Source organism: Lytechinus pictus, chromosome 17 (assembly GCF_037042905.1).
Source record: "Lytechinus pictus isolate F3 Inbred chromosome 17, Lp3.0, whole genome shotgun sequence".
In the NCBI taxonomy this organism is placed as follows: Eukaryota; Metazoa; Echinodermata; class Echinoidea; order Temnopleuroida; family Toxopneustidae; genus Lytechinus; species Lytechinus pictus.
Window position 1 is genome coordinate 14,159,928 of NC_087261.1, and position 21,304 is coordinate 14,181,231.

Genomic DNA, 21,304 nt, shown 5'->3' on the forward strand with positions numbered 1-21,304 from the left:
TGTAAGCATGCAAAATTGTTTGGAACTTGAAGGTTATAATCTTACAAGGTATAGGTACATGTAACGATATTGACAAGCCTATTAAACGATAATCAGAGGATCATGATTTATTTGAATTTGTTCCTTACACGAATAATGAAGGTTACAGTGTATGTCCTCACTATACCGATTGAACAATAAGATATTTTTTTCCGGATGTGAAGTGGAACTAATGTTGCTAACGATAGTGATGATGATGATGGTGGCGGTCATATGATGATGATGATAATGACAATAATGGTGACCATAATAAAACCAATAACCATAATGGTGATAACAATAATGATAATAATCATGATGATCGTACATAGATGGTGATGATAATGACGATAGTAATGATGACATATGTGCCGTGGCGCCTGGCTATACATGGAAAGTCACGGCTTCGATCCCCGACCGCGGCACCTATGCCCTTGATCGAGCAAGGCATTTAATCTACAATGCTCTTTTATCCTGCTTTCAAATAAATGGAAATGCTGTATGCATTATTGGTAACTAGGTGTGCACTTAATTGTCTTAACAAATAATGATAAAAGAAAAAAAAAAATAATAGGCCTAATAATGACGATGATGAGTAGTGGATTATGATATCAATAACAGTAAACACCAATGGGCTTATACTGATAAAGATAATAGCAACAATTAACCCTTTTTATCATTAAATACCATATTCATCAGCATAAGTTTAATGACAATATAATTATCCAACTTTATTTGAATAACATCAATATCTTCGGCATACTTCATCACCATCATCATTAACAAAAACTAACAATATTTTTAGCCACCATTTTTTTTTCATTTCCAACGCCATACGAACTTTTCATCCCAATCATCAACGCCGCCACCGTCATCTAAATTATGTTGCTAATGATGAACAACCATCTTTATCATTATCTTAATGTTTTTATTTCTTAAAGGAGGCGGAAAACACTCGTGCTAATAGGCCTATTGTGTTATTGTAGTATCCATTATATATTAATGATGATGGACCCATGTTAAAATCAGTTTGTAAAAAAATGTTCGAATACTATTATGGAATATATTAACGCATTAACTAATAAATACATTATGCTCTTTTTTTCGTTGACTTACCATGGCGCCACGTAGCAGCGAAGAAGGCATACGTTATTATCCCGATGGTTCTCCGACGATCCATACTTAATATCCTCCCTCTTATCGTTCCAGAGAGAATGTCCTTAGAAGGAAAGTCGTGCCACAAAACACAGTCCTTTGAGTCCTGTCATGAGGTCTTTTTTCTCCCAACTTTCGCTTACGGCAATTACATGTACTGGTTCAGACTGGCAAAGAAGACCAGTACTCAAGTTCTTGCAAAAACAACAATGCACATGGAAGACAGCGTAACGTGTACACAGTCCACACAGAAAGAATCAAAAGAACCTGTTAATTCATTTCATAATCAATTTGCACGCCCAGATTATGATAACATGCACGATGACTGCATGCTTAAGCTATCTCTCTCTCCATTGCTTACTGTATGTACAGAAGGGCGAACACCCACACTCCCTCGCAGTCCAACACAATAAAACGTTTTGTTATCTCATGGGCGCTTTAGAAAAGGTGGATTTTCATATGCAAATGGCCTCTCTCAAAAGGGTCCCATGGTCTCGCTCTGTTGACTCGCAACCGATCACACAGTCTCCATCCAACGAACGCAGGACTCATTTTGTGCCCCACCAAAGGTCTATTCCTACCCTTTTCTTTTATTGTTTACCACCACTCCTCATGATTCATAAGGTGCGGTTAATACAATGGCGATATATGGGAGGTGAGTTAATCACTGTTCCTAATAATAGATGTTTTGAGAAAAGTTCATTAAAGAAATAAATTTTGCCTAAACATGCACAATAGATGCAGGCCTATATAAAAGGTTTGATTTTAATATTACTTGAGACGCTTCCAAATGCATTAATGTAAAAACTGACCCTTTGTGTTGTTCTCTTCTGTAGAATTTGTTTGTCTTAACTTCACATTGTATGTTTTTCATAATTTTTTATGTATATTTGTCGTAGGGCCTCCAAGGACAACAGTATAAATCCCAATTACCAATTGAGCCATCCTAATAAAAAGACTTTAAATGAATGAATAAATAAATAAACTTGGTAGACTATCTCTGAGTACGTTTTCAACTAGAGTCCAGACTGAATGACGTCTGATATTAGTAGATCAATAATTAATGGCAATGAAAATCCCTTCACATCATAGTAGTGGCTGCGAAACAATTTTAAAGTGTGTGTGGTATGAGAGGGTGTTTGTCTGAGTGTGCGGGGGGGTGGGGGGAGGTCGTGAATACCTCTCACCCCCAAAAAGGATGGGTAATTGGGTATCTTCCTATATTAATATTTCGAGCGCGTAGCGCGAGTAGATAATTTTTGATTTCCTGATCTGAAATTGGATTATAAGCACGTTTTAAATAAAGGACAAGCTGCGTATCTCAATAATATGCGTGCATGCCATTGATCTGAATTCAGCACTTAGCACTTTAAAAAAAATCTAAAAAATTAACGTGAAATTAGAGGATCGAATGTTCGAAGTCACGCCCCTTGGCTATATCATGTTGTACAGTGTGTATCAAAATAAACCAAACCACAATTGCAACATAAATTTTTACCGCAATCCATTTCCTTGAAGTCCCCAAAATTACATACTAAAAGTTTTTTAAAATCCATGAAGTGAAAAGACGGCTTATTTGCATAACTCCAAAATGGCGGCCATCGTGAGAATTTTCAGTTATGATTACCAATCGTAGTACAAACACTGGTCTGATCATAGCACTTTAAAAAAAAATATGATTAAAGCATTTACCTTTCACCGGTGTTATATCTTACCATAGGCTTCATCTTAAAATTAAAATGCCAGTCAGATTTGACCTCTGCTGATCAATGACCTCAAAATATCAGAAAATCAATTTTTTTGCATCATTAGTTCATGATAAATATAGTAATAATGCAAACAAAATTATTATTCAATATTGACTTTTAAAGTAACCTGGTATTCTAGAAAAAAATTTGTGTATTATAAATGTTGACCTTTGACCCTGGAGCACTGGCAAAGGTCAATAACCTTAACATATAAGAATATTGATACTTAGCATCAGTGGTTTATGATAAACAGGCCTCTCGTGAAAAAAATTGCGATACAATTTATTTCAGCACAATGCATTCCACGAAGTGTCCAAAATGACATACTAAAAGTCCAGAAAAATCCATGTAGTGGAAAGACATCTAATTTGCATAAATCCAAAATGGAGGCCATCGTGAGAATTTGTCATTTTTACAAATTATAGTAAAAACACTGGTCTAATCATAGCACTTTTAAAATTAATGATTAAAGCAATACATTTTCTTTCTTAGCAGAGGTATCCGATTTGCATAAAAATGCATGCGAGAGGAGTGTCTGAATTCCTAACTCTAACTTGTGTCTGAATTCCTAACTCTAACTTGGAATTCACTGACCGAGTTCGACAGAGCACAGTACGGACGCCTTATTATCAACGCTTCTTCCACGTGTTAAACTCTATAGGCCTTATCGTAATAGATCTACGTTTGGATTCTATGTGAAATATAAAATAATGGCGAATCAAGAAATTAACCTCGGGTTAGGCCACAAATTAAAGGCAGTTTCAGAAAATTCTACTCAATAATCTGGAGTCCCTTCGCCTTCTTGTAAGCAATGCTACAAAGGAAGCATTGGCTCGTTTAAAGGTTGGGCTGGCTGTTTGATCATGTTGATTCTTCCATTGCCCGGGTCAGTGGAGCTTCTACAACTAAAAAAGGGCGTCTGAGATGTCTTTCGAAAGGTAATAAGGTACAATATGAATATAATTCTAGCCGCCAGGAGGAGTTGGAGAAGAAATTGGCCTTATGAGAGTAAGGTAAGCAGCGGGCGCAGCCCTTGCTTTGCTGAAGGAAGGTATTGCAGATATAACTAAAAGGAAGAAGCATATCAGAAAAGCAGATGAATCTGAAGCAGGTAAGTGAGATAAAGATGAATGAAAATGATGTTGAAAAAAAAAAAAAAAAAACGTCAGCCTTCCAAACTAGGCTATTGTTTTTGAAATTTATGAACGGTTTTACATAATAGATATGGCTTTATGTTGTTAATGGAAGCTGTTCGTTTTTCAGCGGAATTACTTTTTGAATTAATTATGGGATATTAATCAAATAAATATATAGAGATCATATTTATATTTTAGTTTGGTCCGCAGTGGATAAATACTTGAGTGGAATATATTGACTACTCCTGGTCCGTCAGCGGGCCCTTCTAAATTAAGAAATACAGAAACAGAACATTGTTGAATTTGTTTCGGTTGGGAAACATCGAGTAACGTTAACTTATTGTTGATTCGACAAGATGTGCAGGGTAGGAGGAAGAATTTTATTTGAGAAATTATGAGTATGATCAATGAAATTCAGAACCTTTGGTTAAAGGTAGATTGAAGGCTTCCTAACAATTTGGAAATCAACTGATGCATCTCAATTTGTTGTGGATGTCACTGAACACGGTTACAAGTTACTAATAATAACATTAGTCAGCATTGACATATCGATCCCGATTTCGTTTCTGAAGCCTTTAACGACTTAAAAAGGGTTTGGTTGTTGAATCCACCACTGCGCCCCATGATGTTAACCCCCTTTCAGATTCAATTCAGAGCTCAGATATAAAAAGAAACTGATTCTTGGTTTTAGTTATGTCAACTAACACTTGTGGAAGAACACTATTATACTTGAAGACTGGAATGTAGTCATGTCTTATTTAAAAAAGGGAGATTTTATGCTTTCCTTTGAACTTAAGCAAGGTTATCATCATTATGACATTTTTCAAGTACATGAAAAATTGTAGGCTTTAGTTGGGATTTTGGTAGTGGTAAAAGCTTTTTCTCTTTTTCGGTTTTGCCATTGGGTTTGCAACAGCTCCTTATGTTTTCATTACATGATTCAAGCCTATTGTTAATCATTGGCGTAGAAATTGTATTTTCATTGTTTTGTATATAGATGATTGGGTCGTGCGGCTTCCTTTGATTCATATGATACTATGGTCAAGACGGTGAAAAATGACTTACTTGAAGCAGGTTTGATACCAAATGTTGAGAAATATCTCAATGGACTCCTGTCCAGTGTTTGGATTGGTTAGGATTACCATGGGAAAGTAGACTAGCTTGTATAAAGATTACTGAAAGAAGGATGAAAGATCTTGAGTTATGTTTAGATTCATTTCAAGCAGAATTGCCTGAGGTTTCAGCACGAAAGGTCGTAGTTATATTTGGAAAGATGCATTGTATCCAGTGTTTGTGTTTGGCACAGTTACTCAATTTAAAACCAGACGTATGCATCACGAAATCATCCGGAGGGTACATTGGGATAGGACATAATGTGATCAATAGTGATAATGATTTAATATTCGTGTTCTTCATCTGGATAAGAATTTGCATATTCTTAACGTAAACATTATTTCTGCATATTCAGTTCCACAGACTTTCATCTATTCTGATGCAAGTCCATCATGCTGCTGGGCCTGGGTTTCTGAGTGCGCAGGCATGAAGAAATGGCATGAAAATGGTATGAGATTGGATTGAGTTTGAAATGGTTAAAAGCTCCACTTGGAGAGAACTCAAGTGATCAGTAAGTATGACACTGCAAACAGTTGTATCTCACTTGAGACATAAAACCGTCAAGGTCTGCTGTGATAATAAAAGGAGTAGAATCTATTGTAAATAAAGGAAGTTTTATTGCAGGATTGCATAGGTTGAGTTTGCACATCTTTAAGTTCTGTAAAGAAAATCATATTGGTCTTCATGTTTATCCGGTTCCCAGGGAGGAGAACCGTTGTGCAGATGTACTACTGTATTAAGTCGCATCTTTGATTTTGATTATTGGGATGTGTCAGGTGAAATTTTTGGGGTTTTGGACAAACATGGGGCCCGCACTGTCGACAGATCTGCGGACGATTTTGATTTAAAAATGAAGAAGTTTAATTCTAAATATTGGTGTCCCCTATAACAGCTCATGTTGATTCCTTCTCATGTGATTGGTCGGGTATTACTTAGTGGTTAGTTCCACCTATCGAAAGTACTGATCAACATGTCAAGATTTCTTCTGCTCGGTGGCTTGGTTGTTCCCTTTTGGCCCTCAGCACCCTTCTAGCCATATTCATTTCTCTGAACACAGTAATTTTCGTTCCTTGGTTTCTGAATACTTCAAAATAGATAATCCATTTTTGGGACAAAGAAATTCCGAAGCCCAGTATTATGTCTACGCCTTCATGGCATAAGAGTTTCTTTTTTTGGACACACTATGTTGGTATGTAATAATTATCCAATTGATGGAGGTTAATTCAAAATACTACTGTTGGAATGCAGCATATTGTCATTATTACATTTTATTACATTATTACATTATTACGCATGGCATAGAGCAAAGAAGTGGTGATGACAATTGGAGAACGTGACGATTATGTTGAAGGAAATTCATTATGAATATTGACAAGGAATTGATATGAGATTCATTCTCAAATATGAGATTCATTCTCAAGTTAGTTATATTCTACTAAAGGCGAATCCCATATGAGGAAATTGGTGATAATTGGAAATATTCAAAGTCTTGAATATACAGAATTCTCGAAAATAAATTGTGTTTAAGGAAGTTACATTTTTTGTTGTTGTTTTAAAGGCAAAAATAAATATTGTCTAAAACGAAATGAATACCAAAGCTTACAGTCGTGTTTATGCCTTCAGGACGATTTGAAGGAATTGCGATATGAAATTGTAATCCAATGAATACCCTACTAAAATGTGAGTTAATATATAAAACCACCTGGTTTGAGTATAGCTGCATAGCTATAGAGCATCATAGAAGTTATGAAATTTGGAGAAGTTGATAAAAAGATTGAAATTGAAAATTTGTCTCAATTTGAATATGAATATAATGTATTGAAATATACTTGTATAAAAATTATGTTCATCTTGTTCTTACTAAAAATCCAGAAATTCAATACAGGACAGGTATGATATAACTTGAACAAGGTTATGACAGCTTCGAGAGCTGATAACACTGAGTAAATACAACAAAGCGTTGATAGTCTGAAATGATTGGTGTAGCTAAATAAGGTATATTCTGACTTAACTCAGCAAAACCAGAAGACAGTCATGACAGTAGTCACTATCTTACCGGGCTATCTTATTCAATTGCATAAAGAGAAGCTCCGTATCTAGGATAGAGTCGGCTTTTTACGCCATTAAGTGGCACTTTGACTGTAATCCAAGCAATGTTAGCCTATGTGATCGCAAGTTCAGACATACTAATTTACAATGTTTAAATAAATTACTAAACAAACCGATGGTTAAGAAGGAAGTTATAACTTAAGACATTTTGCAAGCATTTCTTGAGAATTATGGGTGTTCAACCAGTCTATTAGATATTCGATTATGTGCTATGAGTTTGATTTTCTACGCATACTTTCTACGATTTGATGAAATGATACATATTCGTAAATGTGACTTAGACTTGTATTTGTCTCAAGTGAACGTTTTCATCATGAAATGTACAACCGATATTTACAGGCAAGGAGCTTGTGTTCTTATATAGGTGCTACAAATTACCCACCTGCTGAGTATTAGCATTACGGAAATATTATTTTGGTAGCAGACGTGCTTAACGATACCTCTAAAGAAGAAATTCTTTTCAGGCCTCTAAATAACTGTAAATCAAGTAATACTTATACGTTAAGATGTGGATAGTTGTCCTACATGTATACTAGACTTTGGCATTGTTGAGAGATGCTTGGCGTAAGGAGGGTTGAATCCAAAAATGTTGGCATTCATAGTCTTCGAATTGATGGAGCCACAGCAGCAGCAAAATTCGTGTGTTCCTGATATAGGTTGTTCAAGAAACATGGTAGATGGAGCTCGGAAAATGCATATATTATAAGGATAAATTGAAGGATCGTCTAATTTAGTTTCTATGATATCGGGGCTTTAGAATTAAATTTTACCAGGTAATTTAGCCTCACATGTAACTTGTTACAGATGGACTGCAGGTGTTCACAAGAAATTGTTGAACGAGACATGTTGTATTGTCATCAATATTCATCAAACGTTGACTAAAATTGAAATGATTGTGTTCTTTAATTCTTGTTCTTGTTTACCCGTTCTTTGATTGACTGATATAGGGAGCAGAGCTATGTTTAGCTTGTCTTGCCGTCGAAGCTGGGTGCTCCCCTTGAAACGGGTATATTTTGTAAAGTATACTTTTTATATATAGCGATCGTGAAGCGTGAGCAGACAATTATTGATATTCTGATCTGAAACTGGATGATTTAAGTACATTTAAATAAAGAACATGCAGGCTATCGCGCATGTTTTAGATTTAGACCTAGAATCTGGGCATTCTGAGTGCATTTTTTTAATGGAACTTTATAGAATACACGAAGACAATAGGGACTTGGCAAATCAAACAATGTGACCACGCAGCGTGAGCTTAAAATGTTGATTATGTAGACCATAAAACGGACATTTTACAGAGCACTTAAATTTGTAAATGGAAAAAATAATGAAAGCTCGATGTCCGAGCTAGAATATGTTTTGTATATTGACTTCAAAACTTGCTCCATATTAGCTCCATATCAGCCCGGATTGAGCAAGATATGAATCTCATCGAACGGGCAATTCTGGCGCAAAGCGCAAGCAAAAATTTTATATAGTAACATGAAAGATTTGTTGGTTTTTTTTTTGCAAGTCTTCCCCTCACATTATTTCATTCACTCGTCTTCCTCCTCTTATTTTCCTCTTCTCTTTTTTTCTGTCTTTCTCCTTCTTTTCCTTTTTTCTTTTCGTCTTTCACCCTTTTTTTAATTTTTTTTTGCTCTGCCAATTTTCTCGGGGGGGGGGGGGGGCACACCAAATCTCAGGGGGGGGGGGCACGTGCCCCCCCCCCCCGTAGCTACACCATTGGTTGTGCTTAAGGATAGTGAGGCGTGATTGAAAATAATTTATTCACGATTGAGAGTCGAATTAGGGAATAATTTAACTTTCACCAGTGTTACATCTTACCATAGGCTTCATTTAAAAATTCCAATGCAATTCAGATTTGACCTCTCCTGATCTCTTTAGGACAATGACCTTAAGGTCAATGACTTTAAAATTTCAGAATATTGATGTTTTGCATCCATATTTCTTGATTAGCATGTTCATGTTAAAATATTTTTAATATCGACTTATGTTGAAATTTGAGGATCTTTAAGGATAACTGACCTTAAAATGTAAAAATATTGGTAGTCGGCATCACTGGTTAATATGATAAATATTTATATTTTGAGGTAATTGAGCTTTCACTTTCCTCAGCAGTCAAATGTTGAGATCTGCGATCCTTACCCAAATGATCTGTTAAAAATTACAAAACTATATCATCCGTATAGTTGTAAATCTTTATGAAACGGTCTCCAGGGGCCCGTTCATAAAGATACCATGGTAACTGTCATAATAATGATAATGGCAACGTTAAAACAGGTGTAACTCTTTATGAAACGGGCCCCAGGTCTTTTTTTGCTAGTACATTCCTGACTGAGGTTAGAGCATTGGGGAGTTTTGACATATGCGAAATGCCTCAATTAAATTTTTGCTGTTATCATCTATGTATACTCCCCGAGAGACTTGCATTTTTCCTATCTAGATTGTAACCTGGTGCATGTAGTTCTTTAGAAGGGAGATGCAACTTACCATGATGCTGGTTGACACTGCACTTCTCTTCCCATATAACTTGCACTAGTCATAATGGTGACTCTGCCAGAGGTTGGACAGAATCATATGTTTCCTAGATTTTAGGCTCTTTCAACTAGTTTGGCATCATAGAATGGATGGACGCTATATCTTTGCTTTGCTGAGAGCTCTGTGGTATAGCCACTGATCTGCGTATATCAGATGGGAAATACCTGACAGGACATACAGACTCTTCACATTTTTTGGCCTAAGATACTTTGTGATAGTCCCACAAGTGTTGTCTAGAGGTAGGTCCAAGACAGGACATGCATACTCTGTAGCAGAATATTGGTGGAGGAGTTTGTCAGTTCCGGAGAAGGTAATTATGCATCCTCACTTCCCCCCTTCACTCTTGATGTGGCTGATCAAGGGTGACACCAAGATATATGCACGGTCGCAGTGCTAGAAGGGAATTCCAACCATAGGTTGCTTTGAGTTTCCTCCAAGCATGAGGATTGTGGGGATGAAACAAGCTAACCTTGGTCTTTGGGTTTGAAGAACACTGGACTCGAGCAAGAACACTACACTAAGTCAATTCTTTTGAATTCTTTACCTGCTGGTCTTCCTGTTGAGCTCCATAAACAGATGTATGTTTTCTAGTAGAAGTTTGATGAGTTTTTTTTTCAGATGAATGCCATCAATGTTTTGTATAGTTATACGAGTAGACCACAGTATCAGATGCAGCTGTTAATTCAACAAAATTTTCTACACCCGTAAGTTAGTTACCTTATCAAGTCGGAAGTCCTCAGTGAACTGGGTCTGGTTGAGAACCTAGCCGGTTCCCAAGTTAAAAACCAGCCTGGTTAGGAATAGGATATGTTCTATAATGGGACCATCTTTTGTACAGGATGAGATGCTCAAGTAGCTTGTAGAGATATCAGAATAGGGCGATTGGCCTGTAGATTTTCGGCACATTTGGATTTTTCCCAGGTTTGAGGAATTACTTTAGCCTTCCTCAAAATTTCTGGAAGATGGGACTGTGTAGCACATTGTTAAACAGGCTGACAAGCCATTCTTAAGCAATACGATCAAAATGTCTCATTTACTCAGAGGGATGTCACCGAAGCGTGCTGCCTTTCCCTCTTCAATATGAATATCCAGGTGAAGTCTCCATCGGACTGGTCCCGTGGAAGATATTCAGTTTGGTTTGGCTTGTACTGGGTTGCTCTATTCAGCAGAAGCTGGATAGTAAACTAGTTAAGTTTATTATTCTAAATACACTGACCTTTGAAAGTTTCAGGGTTAAATGTCACAACTTTTAATTTTCTCATGTATCAAGGGACCTTAGAGGTTAAAATTAACTATTGGATCTCAGAATACTGGTCACGTCTATCGGAAGGTAGCGTTTTAGGTCCGTCCCACTTACAGACGTTAGTATTAGTTTTCAAAACAGCTACGCTGGTGCTTTCTGGAACTTAAAGGATTTATTGTCAAATGCCCTTCGTGAATAGTCGAGGGTAGGTGAACTGATTTTTTTTTCTTGACAAAATATGGGACTTTAGGAAAACCTTCATTGGCCCGAATTCACATGGACAGTTTTCCATTGATTTTTTATAAATTGTCCTCCTTAAATTAAATGAAAATGAAATGAATTAAGGCGACCGCACACCTTACGATTGGTCTGCGACCCGATTTCAGAATAAAATGTAGTAGAATTTGATGCTAATATTGAGACTTGGAATATATTACTGTGTAATGTTCTAAATCATCTTACGAATACCTATGTTCAAATCTGTGACTATGCTATCATCCTTCTTAGAATAAAAGCGAATTTAATATCTAGTCGCAATGACGTCATAGCAGTCGTACGATTGGCTACGATTTGAAACTAATTTGGCCTTTACTCCAAAATAAGGGCTTGCAATCTTTCAAAATTGTTATATTAGTATTCTTTCAATTGATTTTAACCTCAAATAAAATGATATGTTTCATTCACATTTTAAGAAAATGAGCAAAATGCGATTTGTTCCAAAATCGGATCGCGAACAGTCGTAAGATGTGCGGTGGCCTTTATACGGCGCGGTGGTAACTGTAGCATTGACCGTGGCCGATGATGTCATACGAACAGCAGTATTTGACGTTACTGCTGTTGCTGAAAAATCTGATTTTAGATGTAAGTGCAAGAATGATGATAAGCATGGTTATAATGTAACAATAATGGACATTATTTACCGTGTTTACACGTGCATCGGCTTTTGGTTCAGAACCAGAAGCCGATGCAAGTGTAAACAGGGTATTAGACACATAGATCCTTATCATTTGATTGGTTGGTCGATATCGATCATTCAACCCATTTTACAATTTTTGTCAATGATGGCATCAACCGTGCAATTTTGGATCCATTCATCGTGCAATTTTGGATCCATACGATTTTGTCCATTGCACGCGCGCGCGCCGAGACAGCGCAGCAGGCACCACACAACTTGCCACACAACCACTCGTGTTTGCAGTGCGCATGTTGTATGTAAGCGATAATCAGCAGACCGAGCTCGTACCAAATGACCATATTTTTCATCGAAATTCACAAATTTCATATGAAAAAGAATTAATTTTTAGGTATCATATAAGCCAAATTGTTCTCCATTCGTGCAATGGACATACTAGGCCTACTTTCTTCGGTGAAAGATGAAATGAATGATCCATTCAAATTGGCTATACACCTCGTTGAATGGATCCTTTCATCTTTCACCCCGTGAAGTATTCTGCCCATTGCACACATGGACATTCATTATTTGTATATTAACGATTTTCCACAAAATATGGAATTGCCTTTAAGGACGTTCAACAGTTATGTTTGTGCGCATTATGATCTGCGCATATTTTACACTTTGCGCGCTGACGTCACAATGGATGAACAGGTGATTAATTAGCTGTGGGTATGAACTGATTTTTCTCATCATCTGCACTCTAACTGCAGATCCGATGCGTTAGTTTATGAAGCTAAAAAACTTTAATTATTCCATGGACCATTTAAAAAAACATCTCTACAATTTTAAAATACTTTACTCTACAGTGCTGCCAAAAATTACGAATATGACCCCGAGTTTGAATAAATGGTAGAGTGGTTTTGATTTTTTCTTCTCATAGATACCAAGCATTTGGCGTATTTTTTGTGTTTTAAAAAGCACATTTGCTCTAATGAAAATGCTGATAGTTTGAAAACAAGCACATGAAGCCCTATTTTCTAATGTTTGCACCTCTTAGGTATACCTTCCTCTACAACTTTGCAAATTTTGGTGAAAATGACATGGATTTTGAATAAAGTGCAGCATTTATTGTATTTTTGTAGTTTGTTATTGAAATTTCACTTTTTTGAGATTGGGTTTTTGTTATGTTTTACGCCATTTTTAAGAACTGACAGTGCTGTTAGACTTAAAATTGCAAACAAATAGCACTATAAATAGATTCTCCATTCTAACGATACACTTATTAACTCTCTTGCGAAATTTGATGACTTTTTCATGTATTTTGACTGAGTAATAGAGGTTTAAACTCATTGTAGTGATCTTGCGAGGTCTAAAAATGCCAAATTCTTTTGAATGCGCAATCCGTAAGAACATTCATTCGGGTGAACTTTGAAGCTCCATAGCAAAAAATCAAGCACATGGACCTATGTTAATTTTTGCATATTTCGAATATTCAGGTTCTAAAGTATCTATGTGCAAAGTTTGGTGAAAATGACATGGATTTCATTTTAACTGTGGAACGTCCTTAATGCATATAATCACACTGCGGTCATAACTAAGGTGCATAATGACAGACAGTAATTCTTCACACTAACTATTTTTCGAACAGAGTGTATTGTTGTTGTTGTTGCTTTGTTTTATCATTGTTGAATGAGCATTGCGTGAACACACTGTGCCAAGTCACAGAATTAAACTTATGTGTGGATAATGTGACCACAGTGGCCCGAATTCACAAATGTGGTTGTGAAAACCCACGGTTGAGTCCATGCTTTATGCAGATTATCTGGCGCGTGTTTAAAAATGTCCAATGCTGATGTGCGCTTTTGTCACAGTGCGCCAAATTGACGCCTGTTGCCGTAGTTATCCACGCTATTTTGTTCGTGAGCCCACTGTTTTTATTCATGAGTCCACTCTTCAAACAGTGGACTCATGAATAAAAATTGCGTATCTTACCATGGTAACAGGCGTCAATTTGGCGCACTGTGACAAAAGCGCGCATCAGCATTGGACATTTTTTTTATACACGCACCCGATACGCGCTAAATTAAGCGTAATTTATACAGGAAATCTGCATAAACCATGGATTCAACCGTGGGATTTAAAAACCACCTTTGTGAATTTGGGCCGGTGTGTTTGTCGTTACCACACTCTAAAAGAGCTACACAGTGCGAACGGGCATTTTCACTTGTCTGGCACTTATTTGTCATGACATAACTATATAGGCCTACACTATATATGTGATACATGTACGCAACACAGCGAGCCCACATTATTTTCTCACAGTGGTTACATTGTGTCCATACAGCTAAATATGTGTTGGCTATAGGCCTGTAAACACACTGTAGTTTTGTGCTCTTTCATTCCAGGGAAATTTCTCGTCCCACCTATCCAAAAAAAAAGGATTATTCATTTTTCCATAAATACTACACTGTAAAAAAGGAGATTTCACAGAAAGTAGTTTAAAGAACAGAAGAAAAAAAGAAAATAACAGACTTATTCTTTACTATTGTAGAGCATTTTCTGCAATTCAGGTCTGTTTAAAAAATGAAAAACTTTAATTACATGAGATTTGTAAGGTTCTATACAACAAATACCAATTTTCTGTAATATTAAACATTAAATTTAAGATTACAGAGTACAGTAATTAAGATTACAGGTATGTTCGAAACTTTCTTGAACTTCTATTAAAATTTTCTAACAGTGTAGATGTGTCCCGAGATGTGTAGAAATCAGACCCGGGGCCAATCAAATATATTGCTGTACACACGCGTGACCATGTAATTTCCAAACACCCCCTAAACGAGTTTTTCTCTGTGTGCAAAATAACCCCCTAAACAAGTTTTTGCGGGCTTTATTTACACATTTTCGCCCCTAAACAAGTTGTCACCAAAATATGACCTCTGGGAAAAAACTTGGGGAAAAAACATATCCTAAACACGTTTGGCTAGTCTTAAAAAAATAAGCTTTTGGGAAAAAACATACCCTAAATACGTTTGACTCCGCAATTGACAATTGACCAGTCTTTCAAAACCACCCTTTTTTCTTGAAAATCGGTGGTTTTGATACCCTTCCAAAGCTGAAAAAAAAACACCCCTTAAACGCGTTTTTTTTTGTCACGCGTGTGTACAGCAATATATTTGACTGCCCCCCCCCCCCCCCACGGGAAATCAGAGCATTCTCTGCGAACTTGCGACAGCCTTCTCTCCAGTCATATCTGCCAGCCCTGCTTGTACGTTCTCGTAAAACTCCTCTGGAAGGAAATGCCTCAACGCCGGTTTCTCTAGGTCAATGCACCTTGTCATTATGGACTCGGCGACAGTATCAGTCGTGACTTTGGTGGGGCCCCCGGTGGGGCCCTTATCTTTGGCGATTATACCCATCAATCTTTCGAGCTGACGACGATCGATATCTTCGATGGAGCCATCTTGGAGAAGATGTTCGACGCTTTTTATTGATTCTTTCAGTATGTGAGTTTTAACTCCTCCAGGCTCGACGAGACAAACTCTAGGATAAGGAGAAACGATGATGAGAAATTATATAAAGACTGTTTACAGTTTGCTTACCCATACCTGAATGTTGCAGGCAGGAGGACGTGGGGCGATATCTTGATGTTTTCGTCAAATCTGGATGGGAGGGAGTGGGGTGTGACGGACTACCATTTCTCATAATCCCAAGTGTCTGTAGAAACTTTTAAAGTTCCATATTCCCTTGCTCCCCGCCGCCCACCCTCCCCAATGTCCCCACCCGCCCTCCCCATGTCCCCCTTTACCGTGAATCGCCTCCTATATAGCAACGAGTATTTCCCTATTTGTTGAGTGAATTAAAACACTTCTTTAAATTGAATTTTATATTATGCGTGGTTTTGTTTTCTCCACATTTCATCGATTCGATAATGTTATTGATATTCCGGCTATACGGTAATTCGTTTTGCTCTCCTTAATGCCGATAGAATGCCATTTCTCAAAATCACCGTAACAATCCTCCCCTTTCCCAAGATTGCAACCCTCCATCAGGGGATCTCTCCGGGCCATGTGATCGCGTAAACCGACTTTTCTTAACCATGTTTCGCAGCATTGGACGACATTGGAAAGCCGGAAGAGATGATGTCAGGGTTTGAAATCCCCTTTGAACTCTCAATAGTCAATATTCTTCTATTTCCATAATACCCAATCATGCAAGCCTGCATGATCAAGGCGTTTCGGTTTCATTTGGTGTACGTACCTCCGTAAAATATACTCGGGGAAATCCTTGATCGTTGAGTGGAATGACGCCATTCTTGATCCATACGCCACTATGCGAATATTTCAGGCGTGGTCAAAATATTCGAGTGAACGATCAGGGCATTAACAGATAAAGTTACACTGACGCTGATCATGCTAATCTTGAATGCGATTACCTTGCCCAACTATACAACGAAGAAAATATCGTGATTTGACTTTATCGATTTTATCAGTTTCCCAGAAAGGACCCACAAATCACAAAGACTCATTCATTCCTAGTATGAACAAAGTGGACGCCACTTTTTTAAATACCAAGGTACGTTTTCATAAAAAAAATCGGGTTACGCAATTACAGGATCACCTGGTGGTTCGAAGTAAGCTTGCCTCACCTGATATTGAATGCACGTAGACCAACAGCAAGGGCCTCAAAGTATCCCTCCAATGCGAATTTGTTCGAGCTGTATACTTCAAAATAGGGCCATGCTATTGAAAACAAAAGAGAGATGTGCAAATTCCGATCAACATTCTCCTTCAAGAAAATTGATCAAGTTTTCAAAGGAAGTTTCATTTGTAAGAATAGAGAATGCATTGAGAAAAATAGGCTTAAATAATATAGACCCGGTACGGATACGAAAAGGTTTCTTAAAGATAGACAGTGAATCCTACGACATGTATATTAAAGAACAGACCTAAGATCGTGGTGGCTTCGCCAATAACCAGGGCTCAGGGGAGCGTTTCATCAATATTTTCATCCGACAAGTTGTCAGATCTGACATCTTTCCATGATTTTGATTGGCTGAGAGGCACTATTCCTATGGTAACTGTCGGAAAAAATGGGACTTGTCGGATAAAACGTCCGACAAGTCCTTTCATGAAATGCCCCCCAGGAGCCAGCCATATTTATATTTTGTCAGAACACACATAATGATAAATTTACAACTTTGTTGAAGTCGTACGCAAACTTCGAGACCGTATTATAGCTTTTCGACAATTTTCCGAGACCTCATGTAAGGTTAGTGTGTGATTGGCCCTTTGGCTTTTAACAACATTCATTTAAAAAAACACTGGAAAACAAAAGAGGGGGGGGAAATTCTTTACAAATCCTATCAACAAAGAATTTTATTTTCACTTTTACTTGTTGAAAACATATAAAAAAGATAATCAAAGTGACTTCTCTAAAATAGAATCTGAACCTCTCAAGTGATATTTAGTACTCAATATTATTTAGCAAATAGTGTTTTTTTTTTCATGGATTTACACGTTATGATCAGTAAATTATTATTTTAGTCTTTTATACAGACTTGTTTATGTCATTAGGAATGTCTGTGTCGAATTCGACAATGGATGAGATCAGAACTCCTCAAGACCTTCGAAGTAGCCCAATCCTAATAGATAACTTAGTGCTATTCAGCAATACTGTGAGAATATGTACCTGTTCTTCCTACTATACTTGACATGACGATGATCTTTCCCGCCTTTCTTCGTTTCATCTGAGGTAAGACTGCCTGAGTGAGTCTAATCGCACCAAACACATTCACGTTGAACATCTTCTCTATCATGTCCCTCTGCACCAACTCGGGGATATTGATGGAACAGATACCGGCGATATTGACTTTAAGAGAAGTATAGCAAGGGAGATTTGATAAAAAATAGTATGACATCACATATGCATATTTTCTCCTTTTCAATGTCTAAGGTCCCACTTACCATGCTTACGTTGCGAAAAGAAGCCTTCATTGTCTTAGAAAATAATTTTCCCGATGAAAAGAATACAGGGTTTCACTCTGTAGAGGGGCTCAGAATAACATGCAATGATGACCTCACACTGTGGATACCTTCACAATATGACTGTTCATGGTGTATTCACATAGTTGACTTTGTGTACACGATATTTAATGTGTTATATTTCAGTTTTCTGACAGTGTGAAGAGGATTTCACGTTATGTTTTACACTGCGGTCACATTGTAGAAGACGCAGAGTTCTGTCCAGTACGGTTGTGTACAATTTATCTTGTTTTCTTTACCGTTAGTTATTTTTTTCACATCTATATTTGTTATCAAGCAATCGAATGGCAAATATTCACCAATATGAATCCATAGTCATGAAAAAGCACGTTGATATCTCATTTTAAAAGAAATATATTCCTACTTACCCCATATTATACCGTAAACATTGTTAACATGGTTAAGACATAGACCGAAGCAACTTGGTACATAGACAATGTCGTTAACTATGGTCATACCATGTCAACAAATCTTTAAAATGCTTTTTCCAGAACAGCAGCAACCTTTCTTTTCTTTAGGCCTGTACATGTATTTTTTAATATGAATTACAAAACGAAAAACAAATGACTTACGAAGGATATCTATTCTCCCGTATTCTTTGAGGGTTCTCTCAACTACAGTTGTGATGTCAGTATCCCTCGCCACGTCCAATTCCTCAATAAAAATTGTTTTGTTTAGAGCGTTCCCTACAGCAGTCACCAAATCGTTCTTCTCCGACATCGCGATAATGGTAGCGATGACGATGTATCGCTGATCGCGGTCCAATGAGAGACGTTTAGCTGTGGCAAGACCAATACCCGCTGAGCAGCCAGTCATGAGAACGATTTGACGAGACATTTTCTTTACAAAGAAAAGGGTAAGTAGACTGATTGTTTATGCCATTCTCATCAGACCATAAGAGTACTGAGGTAGAACTTTAAACAATAACAAGAATTAATAGCCATACTTCTGAATTTTTAAAGTATTATATCATGTCTTTCACAATCGCTCTTGCGACCGTTTGCGATCATTTGGTCACAATTATGTTGCACACGATCGCAACGGATGTAACCAGTCGCACCACCTATTGTGAAAGTGGCTTTATAAATGGCAACTTTTACACTCACTAATACATTGCAGATGCATTTTTGAAAAAACACTTTATAGTGTAAAAGAATCCATATTTGCTTGTGTTTTTGCGTGTATCATGCAACAATGAAAATGCAAAAAAAAATTATAGGACTTTAACTGAAAGCTGGTAGTAGTATGTCCACGCTTACATACCCCCGTATACAAAGTCCTTGGTTTGGGTGGGGGTTTCAGGTCAATATATTGTTATCACCCCCACCCCCTCCCACACCGCTCGGACCGGATTTACGCCAGTGTTATGATACAATATGAATTTCTCGAGAAATGTATAGGCCTACCTCAGCCTTTGGATCACAAGATGAAGGAGAAGACTAATAAAGTGACAGAAGAAGATTGCCGTCGACAGTCCTTTTCAAATCACCAAAATAATGATGAACAGTGATTCTTCTCCACATCTAAACGCAGCTTATTGAATAAAGTCTACCAGAGCAAGCTCAAGAATATGAGTGTGTAACCTCATACCGATAAGTGATATGTTTATCATGCATATACAAACTTTTATTCCAAATCACTAGAAAGAGATATATCATCATGATCATAGCCACAAGTGTTTATTTTCTTTCAGAGGTCGATTTCTGTTGATACAGTCGAGTCGATTGATAAATGCCTATAAAGTTCCCTAGGGTCAAATTCATTGCTGATAATCGACAAACTGTTCTATTTATTTTCGATAGTAGTATGATTATTTAAAATCCAAGGTCAAATGTCCAAAATGGACGCGAATATATAAGATGAAAATAGAAGCCATATACTGAATTTAATTTTGGACAATAGCAAGGGGGACCTGATACTAAATACATGTATAACCTCTTCGCTTGCGAAGCGAAGATGCCTGTCATTTTTGGTGGGGGGAGGGTCTTCATTGCCATGGTAACAATCCAAGTCAGTGTTACCAATAACTATGACAATCCAATGTATCATGCTTACTTCATTCCAAGATACATGTATCATAATTCCATGCTGTTCCCATATATAGAAAGTTTGTTATAGCAGTTGGCACACAGAGGCAATATTAGAAGGTAAAGCGAAGATGCATATCATTTTTGGTTGGGGGATTTTAGGGCTACGTTTACAAAATATATCCAGATTACTCTTTGTATTCCCAACAGGTGCTACTGGAGACTTCTTTAAGTTCTGCGGAGTTACGCTGCTGCGTCATGTTATTGTCATCAAATTTGGTACCCAGAGGCAAAATGTGGGCAAGGTCATTGTTGCCATGATAATTGTATTTATTTGTCAAATTTCTGTGTGAGCTCTATACATGTATATCGCAATGTTTGATGATGCGGTGGGTTCGGGGATACATGTGCTCGGCCGCGCGATCCACCGAGCATATCCGATCTAATTTTGTTACATTACTGAAGCCAATACGTGAAACTTTAAGATATATATATATATATATATATACATACAGTATCCTCCCGAATATGTGCATTCGGATGGATTCGCAGCTGATTCGGTTACGGTGTAGGGGTGTAACCCAGGATTAACCCATGCAGGCTTGAAGCACAATCCCGGAGCACAATACCTTCAATGTTACTTTAGGAGACATAAACAATGAAAGCCGATATAACTTTACTACATATTTAATGTATTCCAATCAGACCCACACCATAATAACTGTAGGTAAACAAATCAAATAAAGAAAGAAAAAGTCAACTACTTTTGTATGAGAATGGTAGGTCGCTACAGTCAATATCTGGACAAATATAATCAAACATGAGTGATAACCTACTTGTATAACAACAATGAATTTATATCAATCGACCATTAACTTACTGCCATTTTGAGCCACTGTTGCACCCGCCACAAGGAGGAGAATTAATATCTCAGCACAGCCGTGACCTATGTCAAACTTTCAGGATATATGATGGACCTTTGGTTGAAAAAGAAGGCAGACGTCAAAGTGCGAGTGATTCTATCTTATAATGAATTTGTCTTTTTATACACACTGTTCTTGACTTTGATAGTAACGTTTGTGAACGAGGAAGTTTGTGAATAAGGAAGTGTTTGTTGAAATATTAACTAAGCATAGCACAAAAGTCCTCCTTTTAAAAGAAAACGTTTTGTGAACCGACTACCATTACCAGTAGCGTAATGTGCCCCCCAAAAAATGAGGGGTCCAGTCTAGTCGTAGAGTGCCGGGCCAATTTTCTGAAAGGCTATGAGCGACC

The 21,304-nt window shown here is 37.3% G+C and overlaps 1 protein-coding gene across 2 annotated transcripts; it reads right to left on the reverse strand.

The window, feature by feature from the left end:
* Positions 1-14,517: 14,517 nt before the first annotated feature.
* Positions 14,518-20,998, reverse strand: LOC129280264 (retinol dehydrogenase 8-like). Of its 2 annotated transcripts, none has more exons than XM_064112472.1 (5): positions 19,409-19,600; positions 18,575-18,842; positions 17,650-17,829; positions 16,607-16,700; positions 14,518-15,501 (listed from the first exon to the last, which is right to left on the reverse strand). In XM_064112472.1, the coding sequence occupies exons 2-5, from the start codon at positions 18,837-18,839 to the stop codon at positions 15,165-15,167; spliced, it is 876 nt and encodes a 291-aa protein (XP_063968542.1). In that variant the 5' UTR covers positions 18,840-18,842; positions 19,409-19,600; the 3' UTR covers positions 14,518-15,164. The 2 variants fall into 2 exon arrangements, with proteins under 2 accessions (XP_063968542.1, XP_063968541.1); XM_064112471.1 differs by lacking the exon at positions 19,409-19,600 and adding an exon at positions 20,910-20,998 and having other exon boundaries at positions 15,138-15,501.
* Positions 20,999-21,304: the final 306 nt, after the last annotated feature.